We start from the raw sequence: 26,297 nt of genomic DNA on the forward strand, positions 1-26,297 counted from the left end.
ACAAACTAGGAATCATTATACTATAACAGATTAGGAAACAGATTTCACTGCTCGCCAAGGTCCTAAAGCTAAAATTCGGCAGTAGTGAGTTGAAACCCATACCTCTGTGTTGTACTGTCCATGCTCTTGTTATTCGACACCACTGCTGATTAGGTTTTGAGGGTTTGGGTAACTGCCTAGTAAACTGAGGGTAGAAAGAAAAGAATGGGTACTTACTTTCCCTCTGCCCAAGGACTTTTCCTTATAAATCCCGTATTTTGAGTGGTGAATAGACCTTGTGAGAGGAAGTAGATGTACAGCTGCCCTTTGCTGCTGACTCTTAGTCAGTTGCTGGCGGCTTGGCCGTTAGTGACAGATGAGTGTGTGACACTTTTTCAGGAATGAACTCTTGTTACAGCTGGCAGAATAGAATAGTTGATATGGAATTGCATGGCAGTTCGCTCCATACTTCCACTCCCTGGTGTTCAGATGCGGCTGTGATTGCTAAGTCTCGCTCCTTACTTAGGTTGGTGTATTAACAGTCACATCCAGGACTGCCTCTTTTGCCTGCGCCATGACCACACGGTGTGTTTGTGTGTTGCTCTGAGCTGTCAGCAAAACATTTTGCTGAATCTCTTTTTTTGTTGTTGCTCTGCAACCTTTTTTCCCCTGGCCTTTCTCAGTTGTGTAAAGTCAGTTTTTTGTGGGTTTTTTTTTTTTGTTTTTTTTTTTTGGCCTTTCCATCCCAGAGAGGGAGCAGTTACCCCAGAGAGAAGCTTGAAATATGAAGTGAGGCATCATAGAGATTAAAATGAAGAGTTAGGGGTGCCTGGGTGCCTGGCTGACTTAGTTGGAAAAGCGTGTGACTCTTGATCTCAGGGTTGTGAGTTCGAGCCTTACGTTGGGTGCAGAGATTACTTAAAAATAAAATATTAAAAAAAAAATAAAAATGGGGTGCCTGTGTGGTGCAGTCGTTAAGCGTCTGCCTTCGGCTCAGGGCGTGACCCCAGTGTTCTGGGATCGAGTCCCACATCAGGCCCCTCCTCTAGGACCCTGCTTCTTCCTCTCCCACTGCCCCTGCTTGTGTTCCCTCTCTCGCTGGCTGTCTCTATCTGTCAAATAAATAAATACTTCTTAAAACAACAACAATAATAATAATAATAATAATTGCTGGCTGTCTTTCTCTGTCAAATAAATAAATACTTCTTAAAAAAACAATAATAATAATAATAATAATAATAATAATTGCTGGCTGTCTTTCTCTGTCAAATAAATAAATACTTCTTAAAAAAACAATAATAATAATAATAATAATAATAAATAAATAAATAAATAAAAATGAATAAAATGAATGATTAGACAGCTGGCAGGATGAAAGGAGACTCACTCAGTGCCTGATATGTGATTCGGTTCTGAATACCTCTTTCCTCCCTCTTTTTCAAACGTGCCTCTGTATCTGATATACCAGTGGTTGCTCCAGTGACTTGTCTGTAGGGATCTTAACCTAGTTCAATACTCACTGCTACTTGCAAGAACCAGGAAAGAAAGGTTATACTTAGCCCCATCCTCTTTACCTTTGAGGGAGGTAGTAAAGTGGGATTAGATATTTTTCCATAAAAACCAACAGTATGTTCCCATATGTATCACAAGCCCAGGTACTTGGAGAGGAATGCTTTTTTTTTTTTTTTTAAGATTTTATTTATTTATTTTAGAGAGAGAGACCATGTGCATGAGCAGGGGAGGGACAGAGGGAGAGGGAGAGAGAATCTCAAGCAGACTCCATGCTGAGCCCCATGCGGGGCTCCATCTCACAACCCTGAGATCATGACCTGAGCTGAAATCAAGAGTGGGTCACTTAAACTGACTGAGGCACCCAGGTGCCCCAAGAGGAATACATTCTGTATCTATCCTCTTATCTCAAATTTTTAGGGACCACTAACTGGAGATTTTTCTCTCTCTCTCTTTTTAAGATTTTATTTATTTGAGAGAGAGAGCGTGTACCAGCAGGGAGAGTGGCAGGCAGAGGGAGAGGGAGAAGCAGGGTCCCCACTGAGCGGAGAGCCCGACAGGCTCGATCCCAGGACCCTGGGACCATGACTGGAGCCGAAGGCAGATGCTTAACCTACTGAGTCACCCAGGCACCCCTGGAGATCACTCTTTCTGTCATTGGAAAAAAAAAAAAAGGAAGCTCTTATAAATGGATACTTGATTGGAGCTTGTGTGAGTTATTGGCATATTTCTGGTAATCTTGGCTCTAAATGAATTGATTTATAGAGACTTGATACTTTGTTTTGTGTGTTGGCATTTGTTTTTCAAAGCAACTTAGTTGTTTTTCTTGTTAAACTCCTCTGTGATTATTTTTTTCTTTCCAGTTTTTTATTTAAATTCTAGTTAAACTCCTATGTGAATTTAATGCTGAATTAATGACTATAGCTGAAAGAAATCCGGTACTTGAGTACCCACAAATACCAGGGGTAAGATTTCTCCATTTCTGTGTAAAATGATTCAAAATTTATATATATTCAATGAGTAAAAGTAAGCCCATTTAGGTGGATAGTTTGGAGTATTTCAGACCATTGCATTTTGATGAATTGGGTATTGCTAGAAATTGGCATTAGATGGGGAATGTGAAATGAACTTTGTGTTTGTAACTGAAAGTCATCAGTGATAACATTGCAGACCCTGTGTATTGTAAGTGGATACATAACAGGGAACTTGGGCCAGGGTAGAGATATAAGAAATATTTTATGTGAATAAATCTTTTCTTTGGAGATCAGAATACTTCACAAACAAAATTTCAGTTTATTTTATTTTATTTTCAAAATTTCAGTTTAATATACATCTTTTGAGCATTTTTTTAGTGCAGCCCAAAGCTGTACTAGAAGAATGAATTGAAATTTTTTTCCCTGTTTGCCAGTCATTATTAGGTTAAGAACTAGAATCAGGTTTCCAACTCTGCCATTTAAATGTATTTTCTTTTGGACAACCAGACGATCACACTGAAAAAGAGCCTCATTATGGCCATTTAAGAGGCGGTCTTCTATGGACTAGTTGATACTAGAAAAAAACAATTTTAGAGGCGAAAGTGATCCCCCAGTTTTAGCTTTAAGAGCAAAGCTATGATCAGAGCCTAAAGAGTAATAAAGGTAAGAACAAAAGGTGGTATTGCCCTCAAAAGGTAATAGAAAGTTATGGAATTACCAAGTGTGAATGGTTCTTGATAGATGTACAGTGTGCTCAAGGAGTAAGATACTGGAATTCAGAAGTCCTGTTTCCTGGGCCACTTTCCCCAAACCAAATCAGGACAAGAAGGAGCCTTAGATTTATTGAATGTAGGTTCATAGCCATTGTCATTACTTTAGGAAATTGGAAGTTTCTCCTGGTTTTAGATCACAAATAAGCTTTTTTTGGTTCTCTGTCCACTATAGTAGTTCCATTTCTGTCTCGCTCTCCCTTTTAGACATTACTCCAGTGACCTAAACTGATTTGTCAGTAATTCCTTGTGTTTGGAGGGAGTCTAGTTATATTTGTAGGTTCAGCCTCACCCTGTATTTCAACAGGAAGTGGGTGGGTGCTTAAGTCTATAATGAGGCATTCTTCCTTGTGGTTGCTGCATGGTAGTGAGGACTGCTGTATGCAATTTAAACATTTTAATAGACAGATTTAGATTACAGCAGGCCTGTGTGTTGTCTGTCATTTTGAAATAAAATAATTATTTGACTTTTCAGTTGAAATTTTTGAACCCCTGTGGAATGCATATTCTTTGAAATAAAGAAATTTGTCTCATGAAAGAGGAAACTGGTCTACAAAGTGAAGCTCTTCTCATATACCCCCATCCAAAGTGCTGTTAACTATAGTACAGTGGGAAATGCTGAAGTGAAAGCAGAAGTCCTAATTGCCACACATATAACATCCCCACATGTTCTCATCCCCTGCTACTGCTGATCAGCATTTTGGGGGTGTGTTTCAAAGAGGAACTGCCTTGAGAAGCATTTCTGTTGTTATGGTTATTGCTATAGCTCAGATATACTTACTTTTACATGTAACCATAGAAATCTGCAGGTGTTATCAGTGACCTTGGCTGTACATGAAGTATTGTATATTTATTTATAATAAATGGCTAGTGATAAATGCTGCTGCCAAAATGAGCAGTCATCTGTCTTCTGTCCTGGTAATGACAGGAATTCAGAGTGGGATACAGATGAATGTGTCCTCTCTTATATGTAGCCTTCCTTCATTACCTTCTTCCTACCTCTCAGTTTTTCTCACCTCACACCACTTCTGCCTCAGAGTGTTGGGATCAGAGTTGTAAAAGTGTAGGGCAGATCTCAAAGTCTCCTTTTGACTTTACACTGACAACATGTGATATATAAATATTTTGTAATAACTTCTAATTTACAAACTTGTAGAATCTTACTGTTTGAAGGGTCCTGAGAGAACACCTCATCCAATTTCCAGTTCAAAGCATGAATCCCACCGTGGTACTGACAGTTTAGACTGGTCTGTATACTGCCAGGCCATGGCTAGGGAGGGATGCCTAAAGTCTTTTATTTGTTCTCAGACTCATTCTCAAGTCCCTTAGGCTGAAAATAGCCAGGAGTAAAGATGGGGTTGCTGCTGAGTCTGGCTACATGTCTGGAACTGTTGCAAAGGCAAATTTTCCTTTGGACGTACTTGGATAGCTAACTCCCAGATCAGTCTGGGAGCCTCCCAGGGTGTAAATAACTTAACTTCAGGACTCTGTCTGGAACATCCTTTGGACCATTCTATATCCTACAGGTCCTAGTAACTAGATGGATCTAGATCTGGAGAAGGGCTTGATTCATAGCCATAATCCATCCCTCTCTACATTTCTTAGACCCACCTCTGGCCTTGTGTTCAGAATGCAGTGGATGTTGGATATTGGACTTTGGCCAGTGAGGAGGTTATGGCAACTTAGGTAGAAGCAAATCTAGGAATTTTAGAACTTGTAGGAAATCATCTGGCTTAGTCCCTTTACAGATGAAGAAACTGAAACCCAGAGTGAGAATTATATCATCTTTGATTTAGAAGGCATTGTAGAAGTCATCCAGTCTGACCTCTCAACATCAACATCTTACAATCCAGAAATGTCTCCCCCAACATTCTTGATAGCTGGTCATCCAGAGGATTGTAGGCACTCATGACCCCTGAAGAAAACCCATTCTAATATAGGACAGCTCTAATTAAAAGGAGCTAACTAAACTGAATTCTATTTCCCAGTAACTTTTATCTTCTCAGTAGTTCTGATTCCTTTCCTGGGTAGCATCTCCCAAGGTGTAAGACCTCAAATCCCCAAATTGGCAAATATCACTATAGCATAGTTTCCCTAATCAAAGTAAAATATAACTGAAAAAGAGCTTGATTGATTCTGTGAAGACAGTTCATTCACTCTTTCATGGATCCCAAACTTCTTTTTCCAGCTGAGAACCACTACTTTCTTAGATTTCTTCACTTTCTCTTCTGTCACTGGCACTAGCATTTACCTCTTTTCATGATACTTTTAATAAAGAAACATACATTTTATCACTTTGTGAATATAGCTGTACTCCGGAGTATCAGGAGAGTGTAGCAAATAGGACTTGAAGGGATGGACTCACCGCTGCAATCTGTCTGGCTTCTCGGTTCATATTTGCTAGCTGTAGTGGGCCTCTCCTTTTCTGTGGTCTCTTTCTTAGCCTGTGAAGAGTCCCAACTGATCTGTTTACCTGCAGCCTTCTCCTGCCCAAATATAACATCTTTGCTTCTGTTAGAATGATTTGTCTAAAATGCAAATTTGACCATGTCACTTCCTTAATTCAGTGGTTTCTAAACACCCAGTACTCCACAAATTTTCCACTAAATGACTACTGATGATAGAGGAGTCTCTCTCAACTGGATTTCCATGAGAGAATTAAACCCTAATGCCATTAGGCATCCATTGTATGTAATATATTAACTTTTTCTCCAGTGCATCTGGAATGGTGCTAGTTATGTACAGTCTTGAGGAGAGTTGAGAAAATAGTCACTCTAATCATTTTCTTTGTTCTGTGGATCAGATGAAGAACTCAGTGTGAAAGAGTGGAGAGAGAATGTACGTTCTTCAGGAGATCCAGAAGCCTGGCTGGGAGCGACCTCCAGAAAAAAACAAACAAAACCCACTAAATGTCATAAAAGTCTAGGGTTTCATCTTTAAATTTGTGTGAATATTGCATTCCATAGTTAAAGTGTTTAGGGGCGCCTGGGTGGCACAGCGGTTAAGCGCCTGCCTTCGGCTCAGGGCGTGATCCCGGCGTTATGGGATCGAGCCCCACATCAGGCTCCTCTGCTGGGAGCCTGCTCTTCCTCTCCCACTCCCCCTGCTTGTGTTCCCTCTCTCGCTGGCTGTCTCTATCTCTGTCAAATAAAAAAAAAAAATCTTTAAAAAAAAAAAAGTGTTTAAAAATATTTTATCAATGAATAAAATTGATTTTACAGGAAGATTTTCCTAGGGTCCATGGAACTACAAATAACTACCTTTTTTCTCTTAGCCCTATAGTGGACGTTTTATATATGTTAAATTATTTAATGTCTCTAGGAAAATTGCCCGAGATTGTACAGCTAGTAAGGTGTCAGAGTCGGGGTACGAACCCAAGTATGTTTCAACTCCACAACTTGAAGCTGAGTTGAGTCAAGAGCCTTGGAAGTCTTTGCCCATTTCTAAGTTTTATCTTCACTGGAATGTAGACTTTTTTTTTTTCTTGGTCTATTTACTGTTGTGTTTTCAGATCATGCATAATTCTGTACTTCTTACACTGAATATAACTAACTTTGATTATCCAAAAGGAAAATGAACAGTGAATCAGGTAATTCCGTATAATAGGCAATCTTGTCTCTTTGGTGGTTCTGAAATATATTAAGTGGCTTTTTAAAATTTTTTATTATTTTTAAAAAAGATTTTATTTACTTATTTGAGAGAGAGAGAGCGCACACGAATGGGGTGAAGGGCAGAGGGAGAAGCATACTCCCCACTGAGCAGGGTGCTGAGGGGCTCTATCCCTGGACTTGGGGATCATGACCTGAGCTGAAGGCAGACACTTAATAGACTTAGCCACCCAGGCGCCCCTAAATGACTTTGTTTAGTAGCAGATTTACTTTTCTAGTTGTTTTGTCTTGATAGATACTTACATATTGTCATTTCTTGAGTACTCTCTAGCTGGTTGTGGCAACTAGCTTTTTTGGTAAGAGAAAACCATCTTGATATTGAAAACTTGGTTCCCCATCCATATGACATAGAGTTGAATCCATTTGTGTCTGCTTACTCAAGGCCGTTGGGAAAGCATAAATGCTAAAGTGCCGAGGTGTTAGAAGTGCCCCCTCCCTGGCCCCTAGTTGTACATGTACCTGGCCATCTGGAATCCTGTTTCCATTAGGTGTCCAGAGAGAACGTCTGGAATGTCTTGTCAGTGGCCACATTCAACACAGAATTTCAAGGGGATCTGGCTTCTTTAGCTTCTTTAGCTTCTTTGAGAAGCTGGAACAAATACTGAAATGATTGCAAATAGAGGGAGCTACAGTGGCTGGTTTCAGTCATCTCTGGCTGCATCATTGAATTTCTGGTTCTTCCAGAAAGCTTGAAATTTGAGAATCTAAGAGCATTCAAAGGATGGTGTACAGAGCCCTGTGAGGTTCTTTAATTTGTAACCTCCTGCCTCCTTTCTTGTTTTAAACTCTTCACCAATGAGTTACTAACGATTGCGTCCTGGTACCTGATAACCCTCTACATCATGTAAAAGAAGAGTTAGACTGGAAGGGAAAGTCCAGAGTGTGGATTAGAAAACCTGTTGAGTCAAAGGGTAACTTAGCAGAGGAACGGAATGAAAGTTATTTCCTTAGACAGTAGACAAATATTCAGGAAACACCTCTGCACCCCAAAGATAGGCACAGCTGCCACATAGTGACTATTAAAGGGAGGTTCAAAGTTATGAGCAAACAGCTGATTCTCTTGGTTCTTGGGCTGTTGCTGTTGGTGACAGGAAATCTTGTTCCCCAAGCTGCTGGCTTCCTGTTTTATTTTTACTCTTAGTAGATCAGAATGTCCATAACAAGGAGCAGTCTGTTCCAAAGGGTTCTACTCCCCCTTTGAGCCTGAAGGGCTTTTTTTTCTTTTCTTTTCCTTTTGGTCAGACAGTATGTTGGTTCACTTTTAAGATCTACGATACTTAGCTTGATTTAAGCATTTTGTATTCACAATCAACTTTTTTTGGTGATGAGCTGGTGTTTTAAGATTTGATGTAAGTAAACCTCTGCTTTGCTTTAAAAAATTATATATATATATATATATGAGGAGTTTGCAATATTGGGGATGTGGGTATGTTACCTTTATGCTTTACCTTTTCATTTGAAGCAAATTTGCATTTTCCCTAGCATGAAAACCATTACGCTGTTGTAAATTTCTTCAGTTTCTCAAGATACAGAAACAGGACCAGTCCATTGTGCCTTTGGCTGTAGTCATACCCATTTTGTTGAGACTAAAACCTCCTCCTCTCCTTGTAAAGCTAGGAATTTGGTAATCTAATTCTAAAACAATAGCTCAGCATGAACCTGAAGTGGTGGGGGATTTCCTAGGGAAAGGGGCTCAGCTGACAGGATAAGAAACGGTAACTGGAAGGTTTCCGGATCTGCTCCAGACACTTCCTGCTGTCTCAAGAGCCTTTGGCCCAGGTGTGTTGAACCGGATGCGAGAGAGAGAGAGAGAGAGAGAGAGAGAGAGAGAGAGAGAGAGAGAGAGAGAGAGAGGGAAAGGGAGCTGTTCGGTAGAAGAGAAAGGACTAGGGAATCTTACAGCACAGTTTGCTCAGCATCGTGTTTGACATATTGAACATGTAAAACTTTCCTTGATATTCTTTAATTCTGTCAATTTACAGACGAAACTTTAGTACTGTTGATAGACACCGGCAGCTAGTGTTCAGTTGTACATTAGCAGTCATCCATCAAGAAGAACTGGAGAAGTTATGTCCTGATGTAGATCAGTGGAATCACTATTGGCAACTTAATTTCATTGTGGAGGGGCGCCTGGGTGGCTCAGTCGTTAAGCGTCTGCCTTCGGCTCAGGGCGTGATCCCAGAGTCCTGGGATCGAGCCCCACATCGGGCTTCTCCAATGGGAGCCTGCCTCTTCCTCTCCCACTCCCCCTGCTTGTGTTCCCTCTCTCGCTGGCTGGCTGTCTCTCTCTGTCAAATAAATAAATAAATAAATAAATAAATAAATAAATAAATAAATAAATAAAATCTTTTTTAAAAAACCAAAAATTAAAAAAAAATAATTTCATTGTGGAGATTATCGGATGACAGTAGCTCTTTTTTGATCCTTATAATTGATCATCTAGAATCTGATCTGTCTTGATTATGGACACACCAAGGATAGGATCCGTCTGTACCCTCCAGAGCCTGCTGAATGGACTGTTTTCTGACCATGCCTCCTTGCCTCTGGAGACTCTTGTTGGTTGGAGCACAGTTGTTATTTTAAGGTTTGTAGGTTTTTATGCTGCCTGTGTAACTCAGCCAGCAGTCACCAGTTCAGAATTTCTAAACTTATCCAGCACGCCTTCTAATAGCAAACCCTAAAGATTGTGGGGAGTGGGGGGGGGGTCTTAAAAAAGAAAAAAATGATGGGGGAGAGAAGATTTTTAAAAGCTGTTTTAGATCAGAGCAAGACAAAAGGAAAAAAAAGAAAGACACAGCCCTAGTGTGCCTGGAATTTGTGGTTGAGTAATACTTTCCTGTTATTTCTTTTTTAGGTTGTTTTTCATCATTCAGAACATTGCCTGAAGCAGGTCCACCATGCCGTTAGTAACGAGGAACATCGAGCCAAGGCACCTGTGCCGTCAGACGTTGCCTAGCGTTAGAAGCGAGCTGGAATGCGTGACCAACATCACCCTGGCAAATGTCATCCGACAGCTGGGCAGCCTGAGTGAGTGCCGCAGAGAGCCTGTGCTTTGCCCTCAGGGGTCGTTGGTGCTCTTTATTTAGTTTCCTTCTCCTCCCGTGTTCCTATTTCTCCCCCATCTGCCTTCCCTAGGTAATGTGAAAATGTATCCTCCCCTCCCGAAAGAGAGGTTCCTTTTTGGTACAGATTCTTCCTCTCAACCCTTTCTTCATCTACCACCACCCTCTAGGTTCCCTCCACCTCCCCCTCCACCTGCTTCAAAAGAAATCTGTGGGAAGGGTAGCAGGAAGGGCTGCAGCAGAAACTGCAGATGGAATGACAGAGCAGAATTCTCTGTGTGTAAAGTGGGAGGTTCACAGAGCAGTATCTTGGTTTGGGGAATGTGCCTGTAATTGCACGAGCTGTTCAATGTAGCTGACTTTGTTGAAGCCTCAAATGTGCCAATAGTCTTTATCTACCCGGCACCCCCTCCCCCTAACTTTTCTTCCCAAAGAGGAGTAAAGCAAACATGCACTCAGAGAGATTCTAGCTGACTTGTCTACACTGGTACACATTTAATTGTGCTGCAAGCCCCCAGGTCCAAGTTCAGGGTACAAATTACTTTTGCAGCCTCTAGGGTATTGGGAGTTTTGCAAGCTGCATTTACACACAATGACACAAAGTGTAGCTGGAGCCATTTTTCTCTAGGAGAAAGATGGGGGTTAGCCCAGTGTGTTTTGGAGCTGAAGAAAAGCCAGCTCAACGGTATTTTTGTTGTTGTTTTTTTAATTGGCAAGAATGAATGAGATTGCCTTGGGTGGGGTACATGCATGGGTTTGGATTTCACTCTTAATCAAGCTGATTTTGTTTGAAGCTGAGGTATGGGAAGGGCAGATGCTTGGACAGGCTCTGCATTTGTCCAGTGCCGCTCCAGCTCCCATAAGAACGTCCGTCAGGTTGCCATTTTAGTGATCTTCCTTAGCAAAGGCATCCTGGTATGAATTATTTCAGTCACTCACCCCTCCTATCACATCACTGCCCTTAGTGAAGGCGGTGGGATACCAGGAAAGCCTGCCTTCCCCCAGATAGAAACACGGCCCTGAGGAGACAGAGCTCTGTGACCATACGATATATGGGGCCTGAGATTCCTAAGCCTTTACCTAGCTCCGTTGATCCAAGGCTTAGGGAAACTTGGATGGGTGTCACGAAGAAATGAAACCCTGCCAGCGCCTGTCTTACACAAAGGAACACTGACAGCAGTGCAACAGCAGTGCAGCTGACGAGGAAGCACGGGAAGGCGGTAGAGAGCCTCACTGCTTCTTAAAAGCATCATTTCTGCTTCTGTCACCCTGAGAAGGCCAAATGGGTGGAAGTCAATCACACACTGGTTCCTTCGCCATAGGACAAAGGACATCTAGCTAATGATGCTTCTTACTCTCACTCAGCAGGAGTTATGCTCTCTCTCAGGTGTTTCTCCAGGGTAGCGTTGATGGATGTCATTGCTCACTCTCCCACTTGTGATCAGACCACTCCTGTCTGGAGGAAGCCGATCTGAGGGCCGGGGTTGGTCTGTGCCTATGGAAACAAGATTTCCTCATGTTGAGGAGCTGACTGACCCTTTATTCATGCAATAAACATGTATCGAACGTATTTTATGTGCCAGATGCTGAGGGAATACAGCGATAATAAGAAATGGTCTCCTCCTTCCAGAAGCTCTTAATCTACCAGAGGAGACAGAAATAAATAATTCTTAAAGGGAGAGGGTGAGAGAGGAACTCATATTTGTTGATTGCCTACTTTATGCCAGGTTTTAATAGGATCTTGACATAGATGGTCTCATTTATTCCCCTTGATGATCCTTCAAGGGTAGGTGGTGGTATTCCCATTTTTCAGGTGAAGAAATGAAGGCTCAGAAAAGTAAGGTGTCTTGCCTAGAGAAACAACAGCCAGTAAGAGGTAAAGTTAGACTTCCAAAGAATTTCTCAGCTCTGTCCTGTACTCTCTGTCTCTGCCAACACTGCCCTGGTTCACACCTTCGTTGACTTTCACCTGAACGATTGCCTTATTCTCCCTCTGGCTTCCCTTTCTCTTTTCAACCCTCTTAAATCTATAAACCTAAAAATCTTGTAAATCTTAAACCTGTATCCCTGCCAGAGTGGTCTGCTCAAAACGCAAATCTCACTTTTTACTTTTGTAATTCTGAATTGTTTGACTTTTTGAAAGTTAAGTCTGTTAACTTTTGCAATTTAAAAAGTGTATTTTTTTTTTTTTTTAAGATTTTATTTATTTATTTGACAGAGAGAGACAGCCAGCGAGAGAGGGAACACAAGCAGGGGGAGTGGGAGAGGAAGAAGCAGGCTCATAGCAGAGGAGCCTGATGTGGGACTCGATCCCGGCACGCCAGGATCACGCCCTGAGCCGAAGGCAGACGCTTTAACGACTGCGCTACCCAGGCGCCCCTAAAAAGTGTATGTTTTTTTAAGATTTGATTTATTTATTTGAGAGAGAGAGTAGAGAGAGCACAAGCAGGGGAGAAGCAGAGGGAGAGGGAGAAGCAGGCTCCGCACTGAGCAGGGAACCCGATGTGACGGGAGGCAGACGCCCAACCTACTGAGTCACCCAGGTGCCCCTAAAAAGTGTTTTTATTTTTTAATTTAATTTTGTTTATTTATTTAAGATTTTATTTATTTATTTGTCAGCCAGGACGCTGGGGTCATGACCTGAGCCAGAGGCAGATGCTTAACCGACTGAGCCACCCAGGCGTCCCTAAAAAGTGTTTTTATTTTTTTTTTTAATTTTTATTTTTTATTTTTTAAAAGATTTTATTTATTTATTTGACAGAGAGAGAGACAGCCAGTAAGAGAGGGAACACAAGCAGGGAGAGTGGGAGAGGAACGAGCAGGTTTCCAGCGGAGGAGCCTGATGTGGGGCTCGATCCCAGAATGCCAGGATCACGCCCTGAGCCGAAGGCAGACGCTTAATGACTGAGCCACCCAGGCACCCCAAAAATGTTTTTAAATAAAGGTGTAAATGTTAAAAATCTCCCCTATTCCTCACTGTGGGATTGTTTAAGTTTCTTGGTCTGGCATTCAAGACTTTTCAATACCTGCCTTCCTTTCCAGTCTCATTTTTCGCAATCCATCTTCTCCCATTTTACAGTCTTTTTAAAAGAAAAAAAAATTTTTTAATGAAAAAAGAGGGAAAGGGGAAAAAAGAAAGAATGAATTATCAACTACTTGTAGTACTTCTGAGATAGACCATAGTCTCTCATACTTGCATGCAGTGCCCTTGCTGTTATTCCTCCTGCCTGGAGAACCCTCACCATCCTTGTTGCTGATCTTCAAGGCCTAGCTCAAGGACCTCCTCTAGGCTGGACTAGGTGCTTCTCTGAGCTCCTATTATGTGCCTGTAATTATTACCTACCACATTATGTTGAAAATTATCTGTATCTCTTACACTAAATTAAAAGTTCTCTGAAGGCAGAAATCATGTGTTGTTTATTCTTAAACCCAGTGTTTATCTTGTGTAGTATCTGGCACCCAATAGAAGCTCAGTAAATGTTTGTTGAATGATTCATGTCTGTATTCTCTCCACCACTCCATGCTGTTCCTGCATAGAGAATATAGGGAAGGAAGTAATACTTTCTATGGGGAGTCAGTGCATGGTATGTGAGTATAGGGAGAATTAGGGAAAGCTTCAGAGAAGAGGTTAGAGTTGAACCAGGCCTTGAAAGATGACTAGAATTTCATCTTGCAGACAGTGGGGCAGGAATAGGCTCATATGTGCTTCACATTCATGACCTTGACCTCGTGGCCTCATGTACTACAGCCAGGAGTGCTTGGTCTAGTAGGCAAAATCTGATTATGGAATGGATAAAGCACAAAACTAAAAATTCCACAGTCTTGGATTGCTCCATGATAGCATATCCAGAATTTTTATTTTCCCTCAGTGCAGAGAGATTGGTATTTCACATATTAAGTTGCCATAGCTTAGGAAATATAGGCACAGCCAGCCAGCCTGCACTTTTGAATCCGTATCCTGACCACCCGGTAGAATGGAACCTCACATGGGTAATTAAGAAATCATGCTATGGGGGCGCCTGGATGGCTCAGTCGTTAAGCGTCTGCCTTTGGCTCAGGTCATGATCCCTGCGTTCTGGGATCGAGCCCCACATCGCATCGGGCTCCCTGCTCGGCAAGAAGCCTGCTTCTCCCTCTCCCACTCCTCCTGCTTGTGTTCCCTCTCTCTCTGTCAAGTAAATAAAAATCTTTAAAAAAGGAAAGAAAGAAAGGAAAGAAAGGAAAGAAAGGAAAGAAAGAAAGAAAGAAAGAAAGAAAGAAAGAAAGAAAGAAAGAAAAAAAAAGAAATCGTGGTATGATACTGGGTTTTCTGAGTGTAGTGGGGCCATGCCACTGGGGGGCTCCAAGACTCTCACTTAGACTTCAAGCAAGAGCGGTGTCACATTTGTAAAAATAGTTTTACCTGTTCACTTCTGCATAAGATTTTATTTGAACAGTTCTGCTAAGGGAAGAAAAGAATTGAAGACTGCTTTGGAATCTCCTGCAAAATGTGGTTGATAACGATTATGAATGTCTTGATGTGATAGTGGGTCTGTCTTGGTAATCTGAATGAATGAAATTTAACTCTGAACAAGGTACTTTGGTTTTCTCCTATGTAAGTATCACACTTCTGTTTTCAGAGAGTGGAGTAATATTTAGTACTTGAAGAATAGGGACTCTCATATTGCTGACTGGAATTATATCTTAAATTTCCTGTAAGTGTGAAACAGCATATTTAGATACTCACAGTCTTGAAAGTCATCTGATGTGGTCGAGCAATATAAGGAAGAATTTCGTTGTAACAACCTAACATTTTTAGCTCATTTAATCCTATGACAATTTGGTAAGGTTGATACAGTTACCCCTGTTTTACAGATGAGGAAATTGAGGTTGAGACATTGTGACTTGCTGAAGAGTATGCAAGTATAAATAGAAAGAACTGAGATTAAATCCGGATTTTACTGATTGAAGTCCACTGCTTCTTCCATTATCATCTTGTAGTTATAAGTAGGCCCGGGGCCTGATGTGATGATGTGACAGTGGGGAAACCTTCACACCATCTCACTCCCTCTTCAAATAGCATTCTCAGTGTTTGCATGTTTATATGTTGGGGGTAAGATCTTATCTTGAAAATCACTGTGCCACATTCAGCCACTACTCGCACTACCACTACTCCCTTCACCGAGGAGCAGGAAATCCTGGGTACTCTCTCGGTGCCTTAAGGGTGGGTTGATTGGGGGTTTCTTTTCCTCCAGAATAGCTAGTTGGTAAACAGATTTTTTTTTTTTTTTTAAGTAATCCCTACGCCCAACGTGGGCTCAAACTCACGACCTCAAGATCAAAAGTCACATGCTCTACCAACTGAGCCAGCCAGGTGCCCTGGTTAACAGATATTTTTGAGGCTGGTTCATTTTGCACCTGTAATGTTGTATGTTTATCTGCTTTGGCTTTCCAATCACGGTTTTCCATTAGCTGGATGAGCATGATGCAGTATGGTTTTTATAGGAACTTAGCTGTGTTGTGGACAGGGATCAGGTAGGATCCTCAGCCTGTGAAACAGAAGTGCAGCTTCGTTAGCCAAAACCCAGGAGCTTCCCATGGTGGTTTAAATCACAGGCTCGTTCAGTATGCAAAGACTTGTTCCCTCCTTGATTAGAAACTCCTTATTGACTAAATTTACCAGCAATTCAAAATATGCTGTTGATTGGTCTTATCCTTCTCTCCAGGTTACACTGGGAAGGTGAGCTGCAACTCACCGTGAAGGTTCAGTTTTGGCCTTTTGACTAATATTTTTCCCCTCAAGTGTGGATTAAGCACAGATATAGTTTAGAAGGTAAAAATCAGAGTCTCCTTAAAATAGTTCTCAGTGGTTTTTTGGTTGGGCACTGTCACTTATGCCTACCTTCACCTTGCAAGTAAGAAACTCAGAGGTATATTTATTCATGTGTGCCGCTTTTCACTCCTAGCAAGAATGTGCTTTGTGGCTTGGAATGACAATATGGTGGTAGTGTCAGATTGCTGGTAGGTTTCTTTGGCTGCAAATTCTCCTTGCATTCCAGGGTTGAAAGTACGGAACTCTTTTCTTTTTCTAAAAAATAAGATACTGTGGAAAGAGACCACTGGTATGTTGGTTTTCAGGGAAGGCTTGAAAATTTCAGCTTTTCACTTGTTCCCTGAGATGTAGATTTGAAGGATTACAACCTAAAGCAAAGACTTCCAAAGTTGTAGGTTATAAAATATAAGATAACCTTTTCACCCCTTGGAAGAAGTTATAAGTCTCTGCTATGAGTTGTTGATAAGTTCAAGGCCCCTCAAAGATACTGCAACTCGTCATGGTTGCCAAGTGTACTGTGGAGGTTCCATTGAGGATGTAATTTCTTATTTTTCATGTTGATTGTAGACACCTACAAGGTCTGTTTTCCAGAACCATTTTACAAGGTGCTTTTACAGAGCAGCAAGGAGCTAAGGGCTATAGGCAAATGTGTAGACATATTGTCTGCTCTTCCAGGATTAATTTTTTGTGTTGCACCTTTTGATATTACTCAGCCTGCATTGAGTTCGTGACAATTCAGAGTTTGCCAAGAAGACTTAGAGAAGAAATGCACACTGCTCAGGCTATGGAGGGCTCGTTTCTATCCCCAAGAGCAAGCATCTGCATGTAACCCAAACCATCTTAGGGGGTGGGTGTGTTGGGGAGGTGGGGAATAAGATCTTCAGTAGCAAGTTTTTCTAACCATTTATGTCATTTTTATGCTCTAGTGACTTGGTTTCTTTGCTCTTTCAGGTAAATATGCAGAGGACATTGTTGGAGAGCTCTTTACTCAGGCAAACACCTTTGCCTCTCGGGTAAGCTCCCTTGCTGAGAGGGTCGACCGCCTACAAGTTAAAGTCACTCAGCTGGATCCCAAGGAAGAAGAAGGTAAGGAAGCTGAGCTCAGCATTTGCAGTCTTTGCTGAGGAGTTTCTTAGGATTTTTTTTCTCCTGATTTATAAAAAAGTGAGGGGGAAAAAATCATAGAGACCTATGGAGTTTTGCTTTGAAATGACACAAGCCTGGGTGGTGTAAAGAAACCTTTTTAGCTCTGCCACACCCCTACACGCTCCCTTTCTCCAATTCCCCCAATTCTTGCTCAAATCCCCCCTCCCCCAATCGTATTTTGTTACCATAAAAGTACTTGGAAGATTCATTCCTCCTAAGGAGAGGCCAGCTAGATCTGGCCACATAGTAAACCTTTGTGTTGCCTCATTTTGTTCAGTCGTGAAATGGCTGGGCTGCTGACAGCCTTGTGGGGCTTCCCCAGAGGGGGAGAAAAAAAACCTGGCTGCAGACAGCCGCAGCCAAGAAACGCAGCAGCTGAGGCCTCTCAGACTGGTGTGACTCAGTGTTTGCTCAAATAGCCTGTCGTCCATTTTCTCCTGCCTTCCATCTTCTCTCAGTGTCACTGCAAGGAATCAACACCCGGAAGGCCTTCAGGAGCTCTACTATTCAAGACCAGAAGCTTTTTGACAGAAACTCGCTCCCAGTACCTGTCTTGGAAACATATAACACCTGCGATACTCCTCCACCTCTCAACAATCTCACCCCTTACAGGTAACCTGGCAAGTTCCTCCCTTTGTTGACCTGTGGTTAACAGCACTGGATTGTCTTTTTATTTAAAGATGTTTACATCAGAGGATTGTATCCAAAAGCTTACTACCTACCTCAGAGTTGTTTGTGGCAGCAGCCCCTAATGTTTACCATATAAACACTTGTCACTTACTGTTTGGTTTCTGAACTTCATAGTAAGTATAATATATATCGAAAGTTTGCTGTAGCAGTACATGGTGCAGAGTTTAATTCGGTACAAGCCAGGTCCGTCTTGGATCCCGTCCAAGGAATTTAGTTATTATAGAACCAAAAGGACTTTGTTACAAAGCAGTCCTAGAGCATGCATCCCAGGGGCAACATTCTAGCAAGGCTCCCACTTACTCGGAAACCACTAGATTACCAGATGTTTGGGTGTGTTAGTGGGGCTAGCTTTGTGGACTGGCTGCTCTGGGCCCTCAGGGTCCTTCCAGAGCTTAAGGAATAATTGGCATTCTTCCAAATGAGTGTCGTTCACTTTGTTTAGAACATCCTTTTGACATTCCCCCTCTGCAAGGACCTACAGTGCTGCAGCTAAACTTGAGAAAGAAGGTAGCCGTGTAGACAACGTAAAGCCCCTCCCCCTCCAGTGGTCCGTAGTGTGATCATCCTGCAAAAATCCACTGAGCAGGGGCAGAAAGTGAATATTTATCTTGCTTGTATCCATAAATATCTTCAGAACAGGTAAAAAGTAATTACAGATAGCTGGAGGCAGATGTCTTCTGCGAGACATGGGTATACTGCAAAGTAGAATGTGTGTATGTGAAACTCAAGGACACCCACCTGATCCAGGGAGCCAGGAAGTAGGAGCATGGTAGCTATTCACAGGATAAAAGTACATAGCATCTATGCCATAGCGTCTGTCCTGTGTTATTACTGTGTAAAACTATGTTTGTTCGTTGGCTTTCAAAGCGGTCGGCTAGCAGAACAGGGCAGAGATTTGACTCCAGCCTCCATCATTTATCGAGTTGGATTTGGGCAGAGAGGTTTCAGGGCACGAAGGGAGTGTACACCTGATACTGAAGGGAGTATGATGTATGACATAGGGCTTGTGTGACAGAATGGGCTAAACAAATGATATTAAGACAAGTTTATTTTTCAGTTAATGGTATTTTCCTTTTTATCATTCTCCTCTCAATTATCTGGAGTTGGCCTAACAGAAATGAGTAGTGGTGTAGCTAACTCAGAACAAGATTTAATATAAAAATCATTAGTGTGGATTTGGAAATGCTTTCTGTGTGTCGTGACAGGCCAGGGAATAGAATTGCCTTTCTAATTCTTTTTAGTTTAGAATAGTGCTAAAATAAATGTCCACCCCTAGCGCATGCTTTCTAGAAAGAGAGACTTAGTCATGCCAAAGTGCAGGATTCCAATCAGGATCATCAGGTAACCCTTACATGGACACTCAGTAGCTCTCTCTGTACTTCTGTCACAGCCACTAAAAGATGGTAATTTAATCTGGCCGTAAAACAGCTGGCCATCTGTTCTCACTGGGGCCCCCTTGTGGTTGGGGGGTAGGGTGGGGGATGCTGAGCTATTCCAGAAGGGAGCAAGAAGGTGGATTGCTATGGTTACCCGTTTTTACAGAGGAATAACAGCTGCACACATACATGCTTTCACGTGAATATATCTATACCTAATGTACACGTGTGAGCCTGCACATATATGTACAGGTTTCACGTGGGTGGGAAGCCGCTAATGCTTCCTAGAGAGTTCTGGGGAATTGGTGGGGAAGGAGAACCAATGGCAGAAATCCCCTCTGATGTGCCAGGATATCAGGATATCCTCAGGGAGATGTCTGTAGCCATGCAGATCATTAGAAATAACCAGGATCCCTGCTGTTCTAACCTATTCTTGCCCTGACCATGCAAATGCCTCTACCAGGAATTGAAAGTAAGGCTAAGTTTCTTAAAAAGCCAGATAAGTAAAGAGGTGCCATTCAGGGGGCATTGGAATGCTGGTATGGAAGAGGAAATATGCAGTCAATTTGAATGACTTCTTGATTCCTCAGTGTAAAAACTGCTAACTGGTAGGTATTTGGAATATTGGATTTGGTTGGGAGCTCATGTGTCCACTGACAGCTACTTGTCTTCATTTCTATCCCAGGGACGATGGGAAAGAGGCACTCAAATTCTACACAGACCCTTCGTACTTCTTTGATCTTTGGAAGGAGAAGATGCTGCAGGACACCAAGGATATCATGAAAGAGAAGAGAAAGCATAGGGTGAGGGGAAAGGGGCCTCTGTTCTACACATCAGTAGGCACGATTGTGGAGGGGGGATAAAAAGGAAACCAGTCTTATATGAAGTAATCATTCCGAGTGGCTGCTTGCTTGGATGCCAGGTGAAACTCTTTAAAAAATGTGTCCACACCAAGCACAACCAAGATGAAAGTATAAATCACACCAAAAATGTGTTTGTTCCCCCTAGCGCTATTAACAATTGAGTATATTCAGGCTGAGTTTTAGAAATTGACTTTTCTATTCACCATTTATTTCTCTTGCAATTTGCACCTGACTCTGCTGGACACTCAAGCTAGGCTAGTCCCTTCCCTGCCAGTTTTGCAGCTCATTTCTCAGAGAGCAGCACAGGGCTCTACAGTGTTTGATTTACAAACAGGAACAGTTTAACACCTTCACTGCTGATTGGGTGGGGTGGGGTGAGGGCATCGGCCTAGTTTTGGGAGCTGCTCCTCTCCCCTTAGACCTCCAGTGATGTGTGTAAGCATATGACCTACCAGTTGCAACCTCACAATCCCATTAGCATGGCTGCCGGGAGGCCCAAGAGAGCACCAGGGGCGAGTGCAGCTGCACAGGCTGAGGAACTCCTCATTGGTTGTTTGATTTTGTTTTGTTAACTATTGCCTTATATTTGTCCCAGAGACAGTGACTCTCCTTCATGGCAGAGCAAATAACAAATAGCTTTTTACTAACTTCCTAACAATTACAGCTGCTCAGAAACATGAATGAGTTACCCAAAGAGGTAGTGAGTTTCCCATCTGTAGAGGTGTCTTGAGTGTTGGATTGAGTGAATATGACCTGGGGAGGTGGTTTGGACTAGATGACCTCTAGGTCACTCCAAAACCAGTAGTTCTAATAAATGCTCTAGTTACTGTATGTTGTCTAGGCAAATCATCTCTTGGGTGTGCATCCCTGAAGGTGGATGGAATTTTAATGAAGGACTTTGGAATACTGTTTTACAAAGGCTTTTCTGTTTCTTTTCATTATAGAAAGAAAAGAAAGATAATCCAAATCGAGGGAATGTAAATCCACGTAAAATCAAGACACGGAAGGAAGAGTGGGAGAAGATGAAGATGGGACAAGAATTTGTGGAATCCAAAGAAAAGCTGGGGCCTTCTGGGTAGGTGATGCTTTCATATTATTGCTAGCATTCTTTGAAGGGCCTGGGGCCCTGGAGGCAACAGCCTGACAGCTCTGGTGTGACACCTTTCACACCCCCCTGAAGTCCCGCTGTGTGGCTAAGATCAATACCACTATTAATCAGCTCCCGTAACGTGCATCCATCTGGTGATTAAAATTTGCTAAATAAGAGACTCAGCAGTTTAAATGAGGTGACTGTAGTAGTCTGGAAAAGAAGGCCCATGGCTTTTAGTGCCCTTGCTCTGCCAGGCACTAGTATGTCTATGGGCCTCAAAGGAAACACTGGAAAGAGAAGAAAAGTGGTCTTGGGAGCCCTTTGCCTCCAGAGCATTGATTTGAAGGTCGTGCCTGAGAGCTGGGCATTTCACAGGAGTGGAGAGGGCCAGGCAGAGAATTTGTGCACATCACCAAAGCAACTTTTCAGTCAGCCTTTGTCAGTCTCAGGAGAGAGGCTGGCCAAGGGACTGAAAGCAGACCTCAGAGACAGTGTGGGAAAGGTCGCTCGGCCAGTATTGAGGCTATATATCTCCATGGGGAAACAGTAGATGTCAGTCTGACCCATTTCCCAATACCAAATCACACTGGAGGTTTAAAAGGGGGAAAAAATGGTTTTAGAGCTTGGTTTGATGCTTATCCTGGTGTCCGACCTGTGTGACATTCAAAGCCAAGTCACCACAACTGCTTGGCATGAATGTTGCCCTGGTTTTTACTCTAAATACATTGCATCCTAGCTGTCAGAGAACCATGCCGGCCCATGCCGGGTGTCTAGGAATGATAAAACGAAAGAGTTGAGCTGTTCTTGCTTTTAGGAATAACTCTGCCATGAAAATCTTGACTTTTAAAAATCTTGACACTTCTGACACTTGTTCTTCCTGGATTAAGAGATTTGTTTTAAAGAGTGATGAAGATGGTGAGAGAAAAAAATGAACCTTTCTCTCTGCAGGGAATTCAGCCCTGAGGGTACCTTCATTACCTTCACCTCCCAGAAAAGGGGCCATTTTGTTCTGTGGTGCCATCCTGTTCAGACAGGCCTTGTCCTAGGTTCTATGACTGTAAGGACAGAATCTTGCACGATCAGAATGCCAGCTATTATGTGTTTGTTTTTTGTTCTGTTTGTGTGTGTGGAATGGGGCTGGTGAAAACGAGAACTTTGCCTCCCATTTTCCTGTTGTGCAAGAAGTTTGGGATTGGGCTACATGGCTGGTCTACCTGGGTGTGCTTGTTGGTGGACCTATAAAGAGATGTACCCAGCCTACAGGGCTCCAGATTTGATTTGTTAGTTCGCTCCAACCCTCTTCTCTCCAGGGTCTGTTTGAGATGAGTTCTTTAGAACCCAGCAGTGGTAGGGAGAAGGGGGAGATGGAGCGGAACCAACCATATTTTGCTAGCTGCTCTTTGGTGTATTTGTGTCATTTGGAGGTTTGTTGTTCACCCAAGGCCTAGTGCTCTGAGGGACAGGTTTTCATGAGGCACAGGCCTCAGCACCCTCCTTAAGTTGGCAGCTCGTCGTGTTGGATAAGAGACCTGGCAGGGACACTGAGTCTAGCTACCACACAGCAACTTGCATTTGTCCTCAGCTTGGTTTTGCAATCAAATGCCTCCTTGGCCTTTGAGTACTCCAGAGGCTTGCTGACCTCCAACCAGGCTGTGTGCCAGTCACGTGTCTGCAGCTCACTAGCCTTGGGGCTTGGCTTTGCCCTTTGCCACAAGACAGACTTTCGGATTTGGGTCTAGGCTGCTCTTAACATTTGGGAGAGAATTTAAAGGAACTGCTGGGTTTGACAAGGCCAACCAGCACTGGGAAAAGAACAGCATGGTTTTGATTTTCTGTGTTGAATCCCATTCCTCTGAATCCAGCAGGAATAACTGGGAGGTATTAACAATAGAATTTAGTCCTAAATTTTAATCCTGAATTTAGTTCTAAAATAAAATTTCAGAATAGCAGAAAATATGTGGGGAATATTCTTACTACTTTCTTCCTAAAAGCTTTTGTAACAAATGCATTTTGTAGGGTCTCTTAAAAAAAACATATGAGGGGCGCCTGGGTGGCACAGCGGTTAAGCGTCTGCCTTCGGCTCAGGGCGTGATCCTGGCGTTATGGGATCGAGCCCCACATCAGGCTCCTCCGCTATGAGCCTGCTTCTTCCTCTCCCACTCCCCCTGCTTGTGTTCCCTCTCTCTCTGGCTGTCTCTATCTCTGTCGAATAAATAAATAAAATCTTTAAAAAAAAATAAAAATAAAAATAAAAAAAACATATGAGAGGGACGCCTGGGTGGCACAGCGGTTAAGTGTCTGCCTTCGGCTCAGGGCGTGATCCCGGCGTTCTGGGATCGAGCCCCACATCAGGCTCCTCCGCTGGGAGCCTGCTTCTTCCTCTCCCACTCCCCCTGCTTGTGGGGAAAAAAAAAAATGTGAGAGTACCACTCACACTTTTTTTTTTTTTTTTTTTAAGATTTTATTTATTTATTTGACAGAGCGAGAGACAGCCAGCGAGAGAGGGAACACAAGCAGGGGGAGTGGCAGAGGAAGAAGCAGGCTCCTAGCGGAGGAGCCTGATGTGGGGCTCGATCTCAGAACGCCGGGATCACGCCCTGAGCCGAAGGCAGACGCTTAACGACTGAGCCACCCAGGCGCCCCCATACTCACAATTTTTAAATGACAGTTTTGGCATTGGGTTCGTTGTCAGGTATCCACCCACCTTGGTGTACCAGAATGGCAGTATTGGCTCTGTTGAAAATGTGGACGGAAACAGCTACCCACCACCACCGCTGTCAGACTCCACTTCTCCACCCTCTCCTTCCTTCTCTGAGGACAGCTTGCCTCCCCCACCAGCAGAATTCAGGTAAATGGTGCTTTCCCTCCTGTCTACTCTGGGTGGTTACAATACTTAAGGACAAAATAAGTGTTCTTCAGGGCGCCTGACTGGCTCAGTCGGTGGAGCATGTGACTCTTGATCTCAGGGTTGTGAGTTCAAGCCCCATGTTGGGTGTAGAGATAACTTAAAAAAAAAATAAAATCTTAGGGGGAAAAAAAAGAACAAAATAAGTGTTCCAAATCCAGGGCAGGACCAGTAAAATAACTTGAGGCAAGTCTGTCTAGATAATAGAAAAAATAATTAACGTTTTATTAAGTGTCTGGGGTGCCAGGCATTATGCCAAACACTGTATACATTGCTTCATCCTTACAACAGCCCTCCTGAGGTAGGTACCCATTTTACAGATGAGTAAATGGTGAGGCACAAAGAGGTCAATGAACTTAATTCTAAGGTCCCACAGCCGGTCAGAGGCAGAGCCCTGACTGGAAAGCAGGTCATTCTGTCTGCAGAGCCCGAATTCTTAACTCCTAACTCTACTGGGACTGATAGAGATCACCAGCTTATCTCTTGTTGTTTTTACTTAGCTTTAACTCAGTGTGAAATGAAGTGGTATAATCTGCCGTCCTTAAAATATTTAACAGACACCTTCCCCAGTTATCTAGGAACCTAGCAGTCGGTCACCTTTCTGTTTTGTTCTGGTTCATTTCACTGCTGGAAAGAATGAAACAAAGGAAAAAGGGCGGTGAAACTTAGACTCTGTCTGTACTGCTATTTGGCAGAAGTGTACAGGGACGAGTTAGTAATGGCCAAAAGGGGGTCTGTCTGAGGAGTGTTCAGATTTCAGTGTTTGCTCACAGTTACTTTTCCCTTTCTGATGCCTGACAAATGAGAGGTTTGAACGATACACTTTCCTCCCTGGACACTGTTTAATCAGAGATTGGGATATGTTGAGGACCCCTCAGATGGACACGTAGAGCAGTGCCGTAACCCCTCCCCCTAACCCAGCCCCCTTCTTCTTGGCTCTTGAAACCACTCATCCCAAATCACTTCCTGCTAGTTGCCCTGTCAGACGAAGCTAAGGCTTGAAGGTCTATGGAAAATTCCAAGATGGATGCTTTTTTCTAACGAGTAGCTATTAGTGGAGGGCAGGTACAAAGATGGAAAAAGAAACCCTTCAGCCTCACACATGGTCTGAGACCTTGTAGCCACAGCCAAGCATACCTGACCTGAGAGGGGTGCACCTTAGTCGTCTCTCAACCTGGGTGAAGTCTGGTGGCACATTCATTTCCCATCTCTGCTGACCCTCAGATCCTCATCCCTTCTCAGGATTTTCCACGTGAACCCTGGAGGTACATTTACCTAAATCTGTGCCCTGCTCAGACTTGGTCAGCTTCGCTTGGGTTTCCTGCCCTCACAAGATCTGGTGAATGATAAGAGCCTGAGGAATAGAGCCCAGTGGGTGGGTGATGTTTGGATTTTTATTCCACTTCTTCTTACATGCCTTCTCGGTCCTGGTTCCGGGATTAAATTGACTGTCCTTCCTAGAGGAGGGTTCAGGAGGGTGCCTTTCCTTGGAAAGCTGGAGGGTTTGAAGGGGACCCAGGAGATGACCTTGGCCAACCCTTACCTGATAGAGGAATCCCAGTCTAAACTTCTTTCCAATAGCTTTTCTCAATTTCTGTTTACATTCCTCTGCTGATGAGAAGTTCATTGCATTACAAGGCTACCCATTGCATTGTTGGTCTGTTCTGACCATTCTCAGGTTTTTTCTGTTAGAGCTAAAATGAAATAGTAGTCAACCAGAATGAACCTAGGATCTTGATCAGCTTTATTAGAGGCGGATGTTTGCATGCTGAGTGTGATGGTGGGTCTCTTCTTTGTCCTTTTAGCTGCCCAGCAGACAGCAACCAAAGAGGGCCTGGCTTAGCTGGACCCAAAAGATCCAGCGTGGTCAGCCCAAGCCATCCACCACCAGCTCCTCCTCTGGGCTCGCCACCAGGCTCCAAACCCGGGTTTGCCCCACCACCTGCCCCTCCGCCTCCACCTCCAATGATGGGCGTCCCACCCCCCCCACCGCCTGGAGGATTTGGGTCTCCAGGGACCCCACCACCACCATCACCGCCATCTTTCCCACCTCACCCCGATTTTGCTGCCCCTCCGCCTCCTCCCCCACCGCCCGCAGCTGACTACCCAACTCTGCCACCTCCTCCCTTGTCCCAACCAGGAGGAGGCGCACCTCCCCCTCCCCCTCCCCCTCCTCCTCCGGGGCCCCCTCCTCCCCCTTTCAGTGGTACAGAAAGCCCATCTGTCCCACCACCACCACTTTCTGATGCCACCAAGCCTAAGTCCTCCTTGCCTCCTGTGAGTGATGCCCGCAGCGACTTACTTTCAGCCATACGTCAAGGTAATTCCCAGTGCTGGGTCCAGGACCATGAGGCCTTGTCTTTCTGCAGCCGGGATGACTGGTTGGAGGGTGGGCTAGGGGTTCCATGCCCTTCCCGGGGCATAGCTTTCATTGGGTGGGGAGAGATCGGGAG

At 43.4% G+C, this 26,297-nt stretch overlaps 1 protein-coding gene across 4 annotated transcripts in view; it reads left to right on the forward strand.

Annotated features, from left to right (window-relative positions):
• The window catches only part of WASF2 (WASP family member 2), a 73,006-nt gene that overhangs the window by 41,434 nt on the left and 5,275 nt on the right, over positions 1-26,297 (forward strand). For 2 of the 4 annotated variants that reach the window (XM_045782001.2, XM_045782000.2), the window contains 7 exons: positions 9,755-9,927; positions 16,726-16,860; positions 17,379-17,532; positions 19,672-19,789; positions 20,794-20,924; positions 23,632-23,787; positions 25,650-26,164. In XM_045782001.2, coding sequence (XP_045637957.1) covers positions 9,798-9,927; positions 16,726-16,860; positions 17,379-17,532; positions 19,672-19,789; positions 20,794-20,924; positions 23,632-23,787; positions 25,650-26,164 — 1,339 coding nt within the window. In that variant the 5' untranslated portion in view covers positions 9,755-9,797. Of the gene's footprint in view, positions 1-7,523; positions 8,250-9,318; positions 9,485-9,754; positions 9,928-16,725; positions 16,861-17,378; positions 17,533-19,671; positions 19,790-20,793; positions 20,925-23,631; positions 23,788-25,649; positions 26,165-26,297 lie in introns of those variants that run through there. The other 2 variants (XM_045782002.2, XM_045782003.2) reach the window with 2 other exon arrangements.

The sequence above is a fragment of the Ursus americanus genome, chromosome 33, assembly GCF_024610735.1.
Source record: "Ursus americanus isolate L20-20 chromosome 33, mUrsAme1.1.p, whole genome shotgun sequence".
Lineage (NCBI taxonomy): Eukaryota > Metazoa > Chordata > Mammalia > Carnivora > Ursidae > Ursus > Ursus americanus.